The sequence below is a fragment of the Trichomycterus rosablanca genome, chromosome 21 (genome assembly GCF_030014385.1).
Source record: "Trichomycterus rosablanca isolate fTriRos1 chromosome 21, fTriRos1.hap1, whole genome shotgun sequence".
NCBI classification, from domain to species: Eukaryota; Metazoa; Chordata; class Actinopteri; order Siluriformes; family Trichomycteridae; genus Trichomycterus; species Trichomycterus rosablanca.
This window is the reverse complement of record NC_086008.1, coordinates 5,063,091-5,079,594: the sequence shown is the minus strand read 5'-3', so window position 1 is coordinate 5,079,594 and position 16,504 is coordinate 5,063,091. Positions and strand designations below refer to the sequence as shown.

At 39.3% G+C, this 16,504-nt stretch overlaps 1 protein-coding gene across 3 annotated transcripts; it reads right to left on the bottom strand.

The window, feature by feature from the left end:
- Positions 1-2,524: 2,524 nt before the first annotated feature.
- Positions 2,525-11,315, bottom strand: ckap2l (cytoskeleton associated protein 2-like). 3 transcript variants are annotated; one of them, XM_063017614.1, is made up of 10 exons: positions 11,170-11,306; positions 7,385-7,451; positions 7,223-7,265; positions 6,104-7,125; positions 5,494-5,692; positions 4,649-4,804; positions 3,947-4,004; positions 3,674-3,833; positions 3,529-3,578; positions 2,657-2,838 (listed from the first exon to the last, which is right to left on the bottom strand). In XM_063017614.1, the coding sequence occupies exons 1-10, from the start codon at positions 11,213-11,215 to the stop codon at positions 2,753-2,755; spliced, it is 1,887 nt and encodes a 628-aa protein (XP_062873684.1). In that variant the 5' UTR covers positions 11,216-11,306; the 3' UTR covers positions 2,657-2,752. The 3 variants fall into 3 exon arrangements, with proteins under 3 accessions (XP_062873683.1, XP_062873684.1, XP_062873685.1); XM_063017615.1 differs by having other exon boundaries at positions 2,760-2,838; positions 3,456-3,578; positions 11,170-11,315; XM_063017613.1 differs by lacking the exon at positions 3,529-3,578 and having other exon boundaries at positions 2,525-2,838; positions 11,170-11,273.
- Between the last annotated feature and the right edge of the window lie 5,189 nt (positions 11,316-16,504).

The following is a 16,504-nucleotide window of genomic DNA, read 5'->3' as shown; positions in this document are numbered from 1 at the left end:
CAGTCTACTCTGTCCTTTCCTATAGATGGCATCAGTGTTATGTGTCCAGTCCAGCTTGTTGTTTAGATGTACCCCAAGGTACTTGTAGGAGTCCATCCTCTCCACTTCCTTTCCCTGTATGAAAACCGGAACAGGGGTGCTTCTGTTCTTCTGGTAATCTACCACAATCTCTTTAGTCTTGCTGATGTTGAGCTTCAGGTGATTTTTTACTGCACCATGTAGTGAAGCTCTCGATCAGTCCTCTGTACTCCTCCTCGTTGTCTCTGGTAATACATCCAACAATGGAGGAGTCGTCGGAAAACTTCTGGAGGTGGCAGGAACCAGAGTTAAATCGGAAATCCGAGGTGTATACCGTGAAGAGGAATGGTGCTAGTACAGTTCCTTGGGGTGCACCAGTGTGGCAGATCACAGACTCAGAAACACAACCATCCACTCCGACATATTGTGGTCGTCCTGTGAGGTAGTCTGTGATCCAGGATGTGGTATCAGGATGCAGTTGCATCTCCAGCAGCTTCTCACTCAGTAGGCAGGGCTGGATGGTTTTAAAGGCAATAGAGAAGTCAAAGAACATAATTCTCACAGTGCTTCCCTGCTTGTCCAAGTCAGAGAGGGCCTGGTGGGTCATGTAGATAATGGCATCATCTACCCCGATGTGTGGTCGGTATGCAAACTGCAGTGGGTCCAGGAAATCTGTCAGCTGAGACCTCAGGTGCCGTAGAACCAGTCTCTCAAAGGTCTTCATGACGTGTGATGTCAGAGCCACAGGTCTGTAGTCATTGGGATCGCTGGGAAGATTCTTTTTCGGCACCGGAATGATGCAGAAGGTCTTCCACAGTGTAGGCCCCTTCTTCAGTCTCAGAGAGAGATTAAAGAGGTGCTGTAGGGGAGCTGCCAGGCACATACCTTTAGCATCCTGGGGTTGATGTTATCACGTCCACTGGCTTTGCTTCTCTTAAGCCTGAAGAGATCCCACTGTACCTGGTTGATGGTGATGCTGTTTGCACATAGCTGTGGGTTTCTGGCTGTGGGTAAATAGTTGGTAGAGGAGATGGTGTGAGTGGTGAATTGCCATTGTCCAGTGTTATGTTAATGTTTGCTTGAGTGGAGCTTGTAGGAGAGTCTGGGCCATCAGAGGTCAGTTGTCTGCTTAGAATGGGTGTGAGAACAGAGGTGTTGATGGGTTGGAATGCATTGACTCCTGCAGAGGTGTGAAACCTATTGGAGAACAGGTTTAGCTCAGATGCAAATTTCAGGTCTCCCTGTACCCTCAATCCTCTCCCGTACCTTCACTTCAGCTCTTTTTCCACGACGGGGTTGTCTCCATATCTCCTCAGGTATGTGAGCAGAGGGGACACCGGCTCCCTTCCGGTACTGCAGAAGCTTGTCACGGGTGTAAGTTGTAATAAATAAATACTAAATCAATACAATAAAAAAAAAAGTGTACAAAAATAGAGCAGAAAGAAAGAGCAAAAAGAGCACAAAAAAAGCAAAGTAGGTAAGAGCTGCTGCAACAGGCTGCTGATCCCTCCAGCGCCAAGGTGTGAATGAAGGACCTGCACTGAGCTGAGCCCTGACCTCCATCTCATTAAACCCATCTGGAATAAACTGAAAAGACAGTGAAGCAGGCCATCTATTCTAACAGAGTCTGACCTCACAATTTTTTAAATAACTAAATAGACCCACTCCAAAATTCTGTTAAAAGCTTTCTAAGGAGAGTGAAGGTTGTTATAGCCAAAGGGTGGGCAGAGCATATTAATGCCTAAGATATTAGTATTAGTATATTAATGATAAATAATGTCCAACAAGCTCATGGTTAGGTGTCTGTATTATTAAGCGCACGTTGTATATTATAATCTAAGCAAACTGCATATCTACAAGCATGTAGTAACTTCAGCCTGTACTAAGTAATGCCCATCCGTTCTGGTTGGATTTCCCTATTTTAGTGACCACTTAATTATTTAATATTTAAATTACTTAATCGCATTGTAGAGTTTACTGCATGGCAGTGTTTCATTCACCTGGAATACATCTGCTGTGCAAATCCACTCCCTTGTGCATCTGCACTGCTCTATGTTCCCAGAATATTAGGGATATGTCTATAATACTTTTTATTAAGGATTAATAACATTTATTTAATAACAATTAAAATGTTATTTCCTTTAAAACAAGTTTGTTAAATAGTAAAATCAGTCTTAGAAATGTTATTTCAGTAAAAAAAGAGAGCGTACATTGCTTTTTATAAATACTTTAATTATTTCATGAAAGCCTAAACAGTCACCTACACACAGTAAACATTCTGTTTCCTGTCTTTTTAAGGCTCAGTTTTTCACCTGATAAGACTAATAAAAATCGTATATTTTAGTGCCCTTTCCTTGACCTATTATAACACTGTCACCGCCCTGAACAAGCACTGAGTCATTACCTTTTACTCTTGCTATGCCAAAAGAAATGTGAATTATTTCCAGAATAGCAGTAAACATCACATTGCAGAGTGAAAGAAGAAGGGAGGAAAAACCCACATGGCAACATGGCAGGAGTTTTTATTACTGCTCACTGAATTCCTCGTAGACAAGCTGAACCTGCACGTGTTCTTTCAGGGCTTCATTTTCTCTGTACACATAGAGCGGAGAGTCCGGTGCATCCACTGCCAGTGTGCCCTCACTCTGCTCTCTCACAAGGTCCTGCATAGAGGTCACACAGGGGTCACGCTCTTGCAGGGTTGCAGGGTAATTTGAAGCAGTTTTCTCAATTCTCATTGAGCGGCGCACTGGAGTGAAAAAACGTATTTCATGGCCATTAACACGTCCAGGTTTCTCCGCCTGCTGACTCCTTTTTCCACTGAAAAAAAAAATCACATTTTAAAGACACATTATTACTCACATACATTTAGCATTCTCAAAAAAGATCAAATGCATGTAGATAACCTATTTCATTAGTGAATTACACTATTTTAAGTGCATAAACTTAATTGGAAAACAACACAGTGGAATGGGTTACACCACAAAGCTTAGTGAGCTGCAAAAAAGCAGACATAAATTCTACCTTTCCAAAATTATTAGTGGTTTTATATTATGGCAGTAGTCCACAAAAAGATACAGAAAAGGACAGTAAAAATCCCTTGTCCCAAGATGCAACACTCACTTCTAAAAGAAAGTCATCACCAAAACAGTTCATTAGGAGCCTTGTGAATTTGGTTTCCATGGCCAATCAGGAGCAGATGCACAAAACTGCTGGAGTTGTAAATAATTTAATCACTGGGGGGTTATTTTTGGGAGCAAGGACTATAGACATCAATTAACTAAAACAACAGTTCTCCAAAACAAAGAGATCAGCTATTAGAGAAAATATTTATTTTAAGTTATTAATACTGAAGATCGTTCTATGTATTACTGAAGTATATGGAGTACTTTTATATGGAGTATTTTTTGCTGTCCGGTTTCTTAATGTTGGCTTACGTTTAGGAAAATTGAAATCTGTTGTCATCTAAGGTTATTTGTTTGTTTGTATAGATGTTAGTGAGGCGCTCACAGTTATTTAGACCCTGACAAATACAAGAATCCTGACGTGAGGCTGTTTGTCTGCAACAGATTTCCAAGTAGTATATCATTATACATGGCCTGGAGTCAGTTATTCTCAAGTCAACAACAGAATCTAGCAGAGTGAAATAAAGTACCCAGGAGTATTCGTGATCTTGAATTTTATTACAGATGAATCTCCTCTCTCTCCACGAATCAATGCACCGACAGGTTTTGGGGTGCACATGTTAGTCTTGTGCTCCTCTGTTTCCTCACTGCCCAAAGCATCCTCTTCTAAAGCCCGAGTCAAAGATGAAGCTAAAAAAGGTTAAAAAGACATGGCATATGTCAGACTAAATAATTGAATATCATTACATAAAAGAACACAAGTGAAAGGTAAAAGAACTGAAAAGGTTGAGGTTTCTTCTTACCTTTTGATTCTTTCTTCTTCAGGATCTCAAATACCACAGAACGCAGTTCATCTACAGACTTTTAAAAGAAATGCAAAATTTTTAATGAACAAATTCGGATTATCCTGAAACAAGCTAATATATATTCGTTTTTTTTTATTGCTATTTAGTTAACCTAAGGAAAGGAAGCAGAACTTTCTTTACTTAGTTTAAGAACTTTCCAATGCATTATTCAGACCTAAAATTTACGGTGGAATGAAAAAAAATCTTAAATGACCATGATAAGAGATCACAAGTGTTAAAAATATGTTCACTTAATTAGGAATACCTAACATACTGTGTTGTATGTTTTTTAAAGCAGCTAAATGCAAACAAAAGTTTTTGGGACTGGGAATAGTGGATTACCACTGGGTAAAATAACTGACTTGGCAACACAAACGAAAAAAAAAGCAGATCTAAGTGAAGACCAAATAATATATCAACAAAAGCTAAAGCTAAGCGGAAACCAGATAATGTATGACGTTTGTGTGTAAATAGCAGGATGTATTTTTACAACTATTAAACTAAACGAATGTTAAACTAAGCTGGAAATATGATGCAACACATAGTTTGATAGTTTGTTCCAGTTAAGTGGGGTGAAAGTACAATGTAAAAAATGTGCCAGTGAAAACTGTGTGGGAGAAACAATGAGCAAGAGTGACAGAAAGCAAACAGAAAACATACCTCTCTGACTTCACGAACAGCCTCCTCAAACGTGGGCAGCACATCTAAATTTCCTTCTCTCTCCATCAGCCTGACCTGGCAAATCCAGTATTTGGCAAATTTCTGCGCCATTGGCACCCGAGACAGAACATCTCGCACCTGGTCTACAGGACACCCCTAATGCCAAAAACGAAATGAAAAATGTAGGCAAAAAGTCCAAATAGCATACAGAACCTATCGAGTTTACGTTTGTACATTTTCAGCATTTAGCAGCCACTTTTATCCAAAGCGACTTACAGTACTGTGACAGTATACAATCGAAGCAATTGAGGGTTAAGGGCCTTGCTCAAGGGCCCAACAGTGGTAACCTAGCACTAGTGAGGCTTGAACCTGCAAGCTTCTGATTACTAGACCAATACCTTAACCACTAGGCTACAGCTGGAAAATAAAGCTTTAGCTTTGTTTAGTTAAATGATTACTTATGTAGTAGATAAGTTTTAAATGGTGTAAAGTACCATATATGGCCAAAATTATGTGGCAGACATTTAATTTTAAAAGCATAATTATTATTAAGAATAAGTCAGTAATTTAAATTTAATTTAATTTGACATTTAAGGCAAAGTTTCTCCAGTTTTACTGCAATGTATACTTTAACATTTTCACTATGGCAACATTTTGATAGAAGTCATCAATAACAATGCAACTTCATTCAAATAAACTAATACTGTTAATAAGTGCGTCACTGTAATCCATGAACTGAAGTGTAACTGAGTAACTATGAAAGTCTTCACATCTGGTAAAAGCCTTTTTCTTATCCTGTCCTAACAGTTACATTTTTTTCAGACAGAGTGGGTGCATCATTATACCTGTTGAAGAAGTTTGATGCAATCGTTTAGCGACTGATCAACAGCACAGACAAAGCCATGGACCTCATCTTCCTGTTCTATTGAAGTCCAGTAACTCTGTGGAGGAAGGGCAGTGGTCTTCCTCCTCAGCGGCTGAACTGGCATCGGAGGACGTTTATATGTAACGCCTTTTCTTTCTCTCCACTCCTGGAGTTTACGCCTGTGTTAAAATGTTAGAAATTAAATTTAATACTTATAAAAGGATAATTTATTCAGTTATTCAGTTCAAACATAATTAGAAATTTCAAGTAGACGTTTAACTTTTTTAAGTACACAGTGGAATGGAAAAAAATCCACATACAAAACTGCACTGATTAGTATCATCAGTTCCTAAACAATTAGAATTAAACAAATAGAATTAAATGGAAAGAAGATGCATTGCAAAGATACAATCAAGTGGTCAGGAAAAACAATCTTTTCATTGTACTTTTGTCAAAATAAAAGTTGAAAATCAACAAATTCTTTCAATTGCATATTACAAAACCTCCCAATTCAGGAAATTAGGTTTGTAATTAGGGAGCCAAAAAAACCTTAAGTAATAATAAATAGAATAAAAGAAATGTAAACTTACAATCTCTCTTCTTGAGCAGCATTTGGTTTATTTCTACCATCCAGAGGAACAGTCCGAACCCCATTTGTGTCAGGCTTGAACGTTGATTTGGGCGTCTTAGGCTGTTCGGACTCCCTGGCAATGGTAAAGCTTTTTGTGGAGCGTGGAAGAGTCTGTGGCACTGGTACCTGAATTGTGGGTTTGGGGGGTAGTTGAAATGTGGTACGCCGCTGCTGCATAACAGCACGTTTATCACCTGCTAAAGCAGCATTTATTGATTTGCCAGCTGTTTCAGTTTTGGAAAAAGCTGGTTGACTTGATTTTGTCCTATACATGCCAGGAACAGTTTTTTGCATTACAGTAAGTTCTTTTTTATTTTGTTCCTTATTTAAAGTTTGTTTTTTATGCAATGTCTCTGATCTGTCTGGTTTCAGTGGTTTCTTGTTATCAGTGTCACTTTGAGCACGGACAGGTTTAGTACAACTGATTCCAACTGTGCTTTTATCTGTGTTTCTTGGCATAGTCAATGTTTTTGTTTTGGTGATGCTTGGGTTAGCCAGAGTTCGTGTGCCCATGGGACATTTAACATTGGGTTTAATCTTTTCTGAACCTGATTCCTTTGCAGTGACCAAACGCTTCTTTGCTACTTCTGTCTTAAAATTGCTTGTGTTATCTTTAAAAGATCTAGAAATGGGTCTTGCCTTGCTAGATACTGATTCTGGATCTGTCTTAACAGTCTTTGATTGTTTGTGAGGCCTGATGATTGTTTGGAACACTGGTTTAGTTTGTTGCTCTTTAACATTTTTAACAGTGGTTGTTCCTTTCAGTTGTACTCTTGAACTTGGATGCTGATGGGTAGGTTGGTGCATGGCGGGTTTGAGTGGTAGGCGCTGAAGATGGGTAGAAGAAGCTCTGGGCAGGGATGTTAACTTTGAAGTGGTGATACTGGCAGAGTTTTTGTTCTTTTCTGCCAGTGCTTTCCCCACCTTAACATCTTTAACGCCCACAGAACTTGAAATTGAGTTCTCCTTTCCTTTACCTGGCTGAAAATAACATACACCACACGTCGAATAAATAACCAAGTACTATACCACTATAAATCTATGAATAAAAAAACTAGGATAGTGGTTTAAAACTTACAAGAGGAATTTTCTGCACAGCTCCTGGGTCCTTTAAATAAGGTCTTTTGGAGAGAAAAAAAAGAATTCTTTAAACTATAATTTATAACTTTCTCTAGAACAGTTCCTACTTCAGGTTTAAAATCTCAACATATAGATAAATGCTTCCCCTGAAAGGACTTACCTGGGATTGGGTGGTTTTAATCTTCCTTTTGCAGCCAGGTATTCAGCAAGTTTCTGCTTGCGTAACTCTGCAAATGAATAACACGTTTGATGACGCAAAAAGTTTTGTGAACCATTGTGTTACATCATCAGCCAAATGATAAGATAATATAGTTTTTTTAGTGTATTCATAGTAGAAATGTGTGTATGATTAATAGTGTAATGAAAAAGTAAAATATATTGCAGTGCATGATCAATTATGATGTTCATTTTCCATCACTAGGGCTGGGCGATATGGATCAAAACTAATATCTCGATATTTTTTAGCTGAATGGCGATATACGATATATATCTCGATATTTTTTCATCCCATACGGCAATAACAAAAAGACACTTCTGAGGCAAAGCTACATGTTCCAAATGTTATACAGGCACTTTTATTAACATTCAGCTGTAGATAAACATGAGAAAATCCTCAAAAATAAACTATTGGCATATATTAAATCAGGGGTCACCAAGCTTTTTGAAACAGAGGGCTACTTTAAGGGTACTGAGTAAGCCAAAGGGCTACTTGTAGGATACAAACTTCCTGAATAACATAAAGTTGCATGGTTCACCTTTAATGATAATATTATGATTAATAATAATAATAAATATTCATATATGTGAAGAGACTGTCTGATCACATGTTAATTATTTCTTGCAATAATTATTAACAATGATTTACCATGGCAGGAAACACAGACATATTTAAACATGTAACATTATTTATTTCTGAAAGTCAGAGCGATCACATCTCTGATATTTTTGTAAATATTGTTCCTGATGGTTTTGTATGAATGAGCACATTTGTAGCAAAATCACACAATTTTTTTTTTTTTTTTATAAATGATGACTTCTGTAGCATTTTTTTTAGGAAATCATTAACAGTCCCATCTTCAAATAATGTCCCGTTTGTACTGATCACTACTTTTGTTTTAGAACAAATCATGAACTCTGTCCCATGTTTGTACAAATGATCAGTTAAGTAAGATTTTTTAAAAGCTACGATTTAAATGGACGTTTCTGTGACCCGTACTGAAGCCTCTCTCCACATTGTGCCGCTCTCCGCCGTCGTCCCGAGAATGAAACACACACTTTTCCTCCCAATCATTGTGAAAATATTAAGTTCTCTTTTGCTTTTCTTGTGTGTTTTTTCATTATTATTTTTTCGGGGTAAAACCCGCATCTCGCTCCCCATGGTAGCTGCTCTCGCTCGCTCGTCTCAGCGTTCTGCGCCCGATATAAAACTCCGCACCCAGACCAGATCAAAGCTCATATAAACATCAAACAGTTTTGTTCTTGTCATTTTCAAATCTACATCAGTGCAAGTGTTATTGATTCAAAGAGATCAACAACGAAAATATTTTTAGACGGAGCTCTATAGTTACTAGAGCTGTTTAGAACGTGCCCTGCGGGGGACTCACGTGGTGGGGCCGGGGCGATTTGTGTTCAGTGAGGGGCGGGGCGAGTTGTGTTCAGTGAGGGAGAGGGGCGGGGCGAGTTGTGTTCAGTGAGGGGCGGGGCGAGTTGTGTTCAGTGAGGGAGAGGGGCGGGGCGAGTTGTGTTCAGTGAGGGGCGGGGCGAGTTGTGTTCAGTGAGGGAGAGGGGCGGGGCGAGTTGTGTTCAGTGAGGGGCGGGGCGAGTTGTGTTCAGTGAGGGAGAGGGGCGGGGCGAGTTGTGTTCAGTGAGGGGCGGGGCGAGTTGTGTTCAGTGAGGGGCGGGGCGAGTTGTGTTCAGTGAGGGAGAGGGGCGGGGCGAGTTGTGTTCAGTGAGGGGCGGGGCGAGTTGTGTTCAGTGAGGGGCGGGGCGAGTTGTGTTCAGTGAGGGAGAGGGGCGGGGCGAGTTGTGTTCAGTGAGGGGCGGGGCGAGTTGTGTTCAGTGAGGGGCGGGGCGAGTTGTGTTCAGTGAGGGAGAGGGGCGGGGCGAGTTGTGTTCAGTGAGGGGCGGGGCGAGTTGTGTTCAGTGAGGGAGAGGGGCGGGGCGAGTTGTGTTCAGTGAGGGGCGGGACGAGTTGTGTTCAGTGAGGGGCGGGGCGAGTTGTGTTCAGTGAGGGAGAGGGGCGGGGCGAGTTGTGTTCAGTGAGGGAGGGGGCGGTGCGATTTGTGTTCAGTGAGGGAGAGGGGCGGGGCGAGTTGTGTTCAGTGAGGGGCGAGTTGAGTTCGATGAGGGAGAGGGGCGGGGCGAGTTGTGTTCAGTGAGGGAGAGGGGCGGGGTGATTTGTGTTCAGTGAGGGGCGAGTTGTGTTCAGTGAGGGGCAAGTTGTGTTCAGTGAGGGAGAGGGGCGGGGCGAGTTGTGTTCAGTGAGGGGCGGGGCGAGTTGTGTTCAGTGAGGGAGAGGGGCGGGGCGAGTTGTGTTCAGTGAGGGAGGGGGGCGGGGCAGGTGAACATGTGCAGAGACCAACTGGGAGAAGAGAAAGACGAACTGTCGGATCTAACTGGAACACAACATCTATATCGATATACGTGATATTGTCTTATCTTATATCGCGTATGAAAATATATCGATATATCTTTAAAACTCGATATATCGCCCAGCCCTATCCATCACTGATGACATTCACTTCGATTCAATGCTCAATTGTTCCAGTAAGTAATGTGTGCCTACTTCTGTACAATATACAACCCCAAATTCATTCCTCCCCATACTTGTAACCCATAGGTTGTAATATGTTGCACTTCATCATGCTCCACACATTTTAGTATGATGGTTTTACAACAGCGACTTACAACTGTGAGCGTATACAATCCAAGCAGTTAAGGCAGAAAAGCCTTGCTCAGGAGTCCAGCAGTGGCAACCTTGCAGATTTGAGGCTTAAACCAACAACCTTACATTACTAGTCCTCGTTTCCCTCAATGTATTCCCTCAATAATTTTTCATTGCTAGGTCAACTAATTTACATTTACATTTTTGGCACTTAGCAGACGCTTTCATCCAAATCGACTTAGTGCTGTGACAGTACACTGTCTAAGCAATTGAGGGTTAAGGGCCTTGCCCAAGGGCCCAACAATGGTAGTCTGGAAGTGGTGGGGCTGGAACCAGCGACCCTTCGATTACTAGTCCAGTACCTAAACCACTAGGCTACAACTGCCTGATAGGACCATGTTTTTTTTTTAAACGTAATTCCTTCACACACTCTTGTTAAATCAATAAAGTTTGACACTTCAGCGGAAAAAACAATCTAAACATGTTTCCATACTATGGTGAGACCTGTGTGTGTGCAATAGCAAAACCACAACCAAATAAAATCCCACAGTACAAGGTGTAGCCTAGTGGTTAAGGTACTGGACTTGTAAGCCAAAGGTTGATGGTTCAAGCCCCACCACTGCCAGGTTGACACTGTTGGGCCCCTGAGCAAGGCCCTTAACCCTCAATTGCTTAGACAGTATACTGTCACAGTGCTGTAAGTCGCTTTGGATAAAAGCGTCTGCTAAATGCCGAAAATGTAAATGTATACAACATGTGATTTATTGTGGAAAGGTTTCCAAGTATCGCGATATTTTCTGCCATATCGCCCCACCACGATAGCATGGAAAGCTAGCTCTCGAGGTGTCTATTAACATAAACTGTAAACCAATACTAGTAATAAAATAAACAATTATTGTAACAATATAGAGTGCCTCGCTTGTTAGGTGATATTTCTTCTTTACTTCTTTCCCACTACAACAACGAACTTTAATGAAATAATAATATTTAATGTAAGACAGTTGCTATGCAGTATTAACGTGACTAACAGCTGCAATTATCCAGGAGTGTTTTGAATGTACCTGTTCGCGATAATTTTGCTCTGTCTTCGTCCGTTAGTGCCTCCATTCTTGTATTGTCTTGTATTATTGTAAAAGTATTGTTTAAATTTCTGTAGTTTTTACAGAATAAAGAAAAATAACTAATAAAACTGAGCTACACGCTAACAAACCAAAACAACGACTGTTGAACACCGCGCCGGTAACGCCCACTTCAATCTGATTGGTCCGTTCAAAGATTTGAAAAGGCGTTCTTCCACTCCACCCGTTCATCGGAATCGATTCGCTGATTGGTTCGTTCCGAAACGTTGCTTGGAAACGTTTATTTATTTATTTATTTATCAGGATTTTAACGTCATGTTTTACACTTTGGTTACATTCATGACAGAAACGGTAAGTACTCGTTTCACAAGATTCATCAGTTCACACGTTTAATGTCAAACACAGTCATGGTCAATTTAGTATCTCCAATTCGCCTCACTTGCACGTCTTTGGACTGTGGGAGGAAACCGGACCTCCCGGAAGAAACCCACACAGACACAGGGAGAACATGCAAACTCCACACAGAAGGACCACTCCACCTGGGAATTTAACCCAGGACCTTCTTGCTGTGAGGCGACATAGCTACCCACCGTGCCACCTGTGCTGTTTGTTTGTTTATTAGGAACGTCATGTTTTACACTTTTGGTTACATTCATGACAGGACCGGTAGTTACTCATTACACAAGATTCATCAGTTCACACATTTAATGTCAAACACAGTCATGGTCAATTTAGTGTCTCCAGTTCACCTCACTTGCACGTCTTTGGACTGTGGGAGGAAACCGGAGCACCCGGAGGAAACCCACGGGGAGAACATGCAAACTCCACAAACTGGGATCGAACCCAGGACCTTCTTCTTGTGAGGCGAACATAAAGTGCTTGGGAACATAAAGAACACCAGTAAATGCACTGGTGCACATTTGGACAATGTTCCCTTCTTTCTTTTATTATTATTAGTAGTAGTAGTAGTAGCAGTAGTAGTATCCATTTCAATATAATATGAATAAGTAATAATAGTTAATGACAATAAATAAATAATAAGTGCCGATTATTATAGTTTTTCCAGCTCACAATTTCCATTGTCCACAACGTCACCTTGAGCTTGAAAAAATAAACAGTACCCTGGTTACTTCCGACCTGCTAAAACACGCTTTTTGTTAAATGATCTAATCCTAAGTGTAAATAAGTGAGTGAATAAGTGAATGATTTAGAGCAGGGCTCCTCAAACTTTTTAACCAAAGGGCCAGATTACTGTTCTTCAGTGTTTCAGGTGAAATAGTAAACACACCCAAAAAAGCTATTTACTATGTATACTGGATGTATTGTCTGTGCTTTGTATAATTGTAGTTCATAATGATAAGGCAGAAATGTTATTTATTTTAATAATTTCCATTATCCTTCCTCATACAGTGTTTCCTTAAAAAAATCAGTGTGAACTGTGAGCCTGCTTTTGCCTGACGAGAGTAAGCATCAGGTTCCATATTTGTTACTGCCAGTCATAATAGCTAATAAATGTTGATCAGTGAGTCTGGATCTGACTCAAACTCAGCTTTACTGTCATTCAAAACCATGTACATGATTAGAACGAAATGCACTTACTCAGGTCTCGGTGTGTGTAAACATAATAATATATAAAATATAAATAGCAAGAAAACCAAGTTAAGTAAAAATAAAACTTAGGACTTAAAAAGACTAGAAGAAATAACTAAGATAGGAATTTTAAACATTTACATTTAAGTATTGCACAGGAACTACAGCAGCTTTATGTGGATCTAAAGTGCATGATTGGAACTACAGTATATCAGCAGAAAAAGGCAGCACCAGGTCACAGGTGTTTAAGGTAACTGGTGAATAGACAGTACATGAGGGGTGGAGCAATTTAGCAGTCTGACTGCATCCGGTTGGAGATTTAAGGTGTTTCAACTTCGAGAAAGTCTGCTCACAGATGCAGATGCTCCCGAAAACGGTAGTTACTTTGAGTGCATGTTTTATTGAGATCGGGGAGCTCACAATGGAAAGAGAAGCATAAAAATTCAACAATGTGCTTGAGTTTTGATTTTGGATGCATAAATGCGTTGATCTCCGGGAGCAGGTCGTTAAAACATTTCAAAACTCGCCCCGACTCAGCCAGCGGATCTCAGTAAAGCACATCTTCAGCTCAGACAAGAATTCCTGAAACTGCCTGTAGTTAAGAGCATTAGCTTTAATGAACTTAACACAGGACACGAAGATTTTCAAAACGAAATCCCACTTAACTGCTTCGCAACAGTTCAGTAGCTGCGGTCACTCATCTCTCCATTGATGCGCCAATCACTCCCCTCATGCTTGGAGCGCCACCTGTTGGATCGCTGCCGTATAATCTACTGACACTCCATGTGGCCATTTTTTTGTTTCCTGTTATTTTTCCCCCCGTTATAATACTGAACATGAACAGCGGCCAGACAACATGTATTGCTGCTGTGGTTAAAGGGGCCGGTCAAATTAAAGCATCGGGCCGTAGTTTGATGGCCTCTGATTTAGAGCTTTGTTCTGATTTTATGCCCAGTGTTTCTAGGATGGTCTTTATACCAGCTGTGACCTCTACCAGAGAAAAAATGTTATTATAGATAAATGAAATAATGAAACCGTTACACAGTAAGTAGTAGTGGTGGAATCTGTTTTTATGATGGTACGTGGATTACATTTGACTATCCTGACAAAGTGCCCTCAAGAATTTGGTAATCGAGACCATTAAGAGACCATTATTCAATGCCTTTTTTATTGGGTGCTGGTAAAGTAGCCCGATTTATATGGGCACAGAAAATTCACCAGCTGTAGCCAATCATCAACAATGGTCATGCAACAAAAGCAAATAGCATTGTAAAATTTTCTACATCACCAAATTATACTTAAAATCTAAGTATATTTTGAGCAGGTTTAGTCATATTTTAGAGAGAACAAAAATGAAAACTGAAACTTGTAAAGTTTTTAGACAGAGAAACATTTTCTAATCACTGCCACAGGAAAAAAAAAAAACTGTTGCAGAAATCAAACGAAAAGTCTGTCATGTAAACTTTTGACTATAATCGTTAAATCAGTACCAAGATGCAATGCTTGAATGAGAAAAATTAAGATAAATGAAGCAGTTTTAACAGAGATAAAAAAGACAAAAATGAAATGTACATGTCACACAAGAAAAATCCTTAAACATATACAACTTGAATCAGATAGGAAATAAATACAGTATGAATATATTTAAATGTTCATCTGCTGGGTTAAATCAAAGTCCAAAAAAATGTCTTAAAGCTTGTTTGCACAAAACATCTTCATCTGAATCAGGAACGTATTCCACATCCACAGAGACTGTCTTGCTGACTTTGGAGTAAAAAAAAAAAAAAAAAAAAAGATTCTGAAGTCACTGCATAAGAACAACTGACCACAAACAGGCTAACACATACACAACCAGTAATTCACATTACCATGAATGCACAAAAGAGCAATAACCAATTAAAAACATTTACATACGTAAATGGAATTAAAGTTTCTGATTGGACAAGAAATTTCAACATGCTTTAGTTATTTGGTCACTTTGAATCATACGTTTAAAACAAAAACAATTAAAATGGTCTGTTTACACCTTGCTTTAACATGCATTAGCTATCAAGAAATGAAATAAAGAAAAAAACTACTAAACAGACCTGCCTGTAGCAAAAATACATGTTTTAATTTAAACCATATGGAAAAATGTGGCATGAGCTCAACTTACAATTGTAAGCCTCTTTGGATAAAAGCAATTGCTAAATGCCACAGGTGAAAATGTAAAGAGGAAAGTCCACAAGAGACCTAGAAGCCTAAACAGTCTGAAGAGATTCTGTATTCTGTATGCATTTGCACTTTTCAAGATATTACACATATAACAAGGCAAGAATGAAAATCTGGCAAAATAAAAACTTTAACAAATTAGACAAATGCAATACCCTATCTAATTATAAAAAACATGTTAATGCAAGGTGTAAAAGTCCCCAAGATTATCGACATGCAGTTTTTGTATGGTGTCTCCCTGAGAATATTTTGGTATGGTTACAATTAAAAGAAATTCTCCAGCATATTTCAACTCATAAGGTACATGCACACAATTTTGGAGCTGTTAACACAAGTCTGTTGGATGATTCTTTCAATACAGGTAATTAGCTCAGAGCCCCTCTATCTAGAACCCCTCAGCAGGTTAACAGGCACACAATGCCTTTAATGTAAAGCTCTACCTGGTGCAGAAACTTTGCCTGCTAGTGTAGGGTCTTTCCAATCTGAGTGAGGAAACATGTATATTTATACAGTGGTTATTTCTGAGGTAAACACCTGAAGGGAACAAAAAAAACCAAGATATTTTGCTCTGATTTGACTGAAAAATGGTCACAGCAATTTAACTATAAATGCATTTGGGGTATAAAAATGCTAGTAGTGAGCACAGCTCACTGGGGTGTTTCCACCCAATATTTTATCTACCCATACAGTAAAGATATGTTTAAATGTTGACATGAAAGTAAATACAATTTGTCTACATGCATTCTTGGTACCTACAAACAGAAATGGGCATGTTCAAGTTGGCGCCGTGACCACATTTTTGAATAGGTTCATTGTATTTATCTACATGAAAATCTTGTATTGTGTTACCAGGTAGTTTTAAGCAACCAACCAATGTTTTTGTGTGGATACTAGGCCTCAACATAGAACACAGAAAAAACCTACAATATCTTTTTCCATGTGAAGTGGGCTTTATAATTTGTGTTATTTAAGCATTTATTTGTAATTAATACTGACTAAAAATCCTCACATTCTAGGTTTAGTTTACTTGGCTTTCTTCTCTTTTCTCAGTACGGTGGTGAAATTATAGCTTAAAGCAATTGCTATTAATTCTTTGGATAGAGATTTGATACAAATCCTGGTGTATATAAGTACTATTAGAGACAAATGAAATTGTTATTCTTTGAAACAGACAAACATAAACTTAGAATTACGCTTCTTTCTCACATTTACACCACATTATTACTACATAACTGCAGCAAGTGTAGATTTGATGAAACAGCATCCACCCATTTTACCCTGAACCAGTTTTTCTTTACAAATTATTAAATAAAATGTCAAGGATTTGGTTTATCATAGAATCTGCCTCTATTAAAAACTAGTCTTTAAAATGTTCAGAGGACTTTCTCAGTCCATGCACAACACCTGATTTTATAGAGTGACAGCAATCCCTGGGTCAACCGAAGTAAAATCTTATCACCCAATACATACATACAAACATTTGTATGTGTAATGTATTGGGTACTGATATCTCATT

Excerpts from the sequence above, each read along its gene's own strand:
- ckap2l (XM_063017613.1), bottom strand. The coding sequence starts at position 11,215 with ATGGAGGCACTAACGGACGAAGACAGAGCAAAATTATCGCGAACAG. Across the intron at positions 5,693-6,103 it reads GCTGCTCAAGAAGAGAGATT|GCGTAAACTCCAGGAGTGGA; the intron begins GTAAGTTTACAT and ends ATTTTAACACAG. Across the intron at positions 3,834-3,946 it reads GAAGAAGAAAGAATCAAAAG|CTTCATCTTTGACTCGGGCT; the intron begins GTAAGAAGAAAC and ends AACCTTTTTTAG.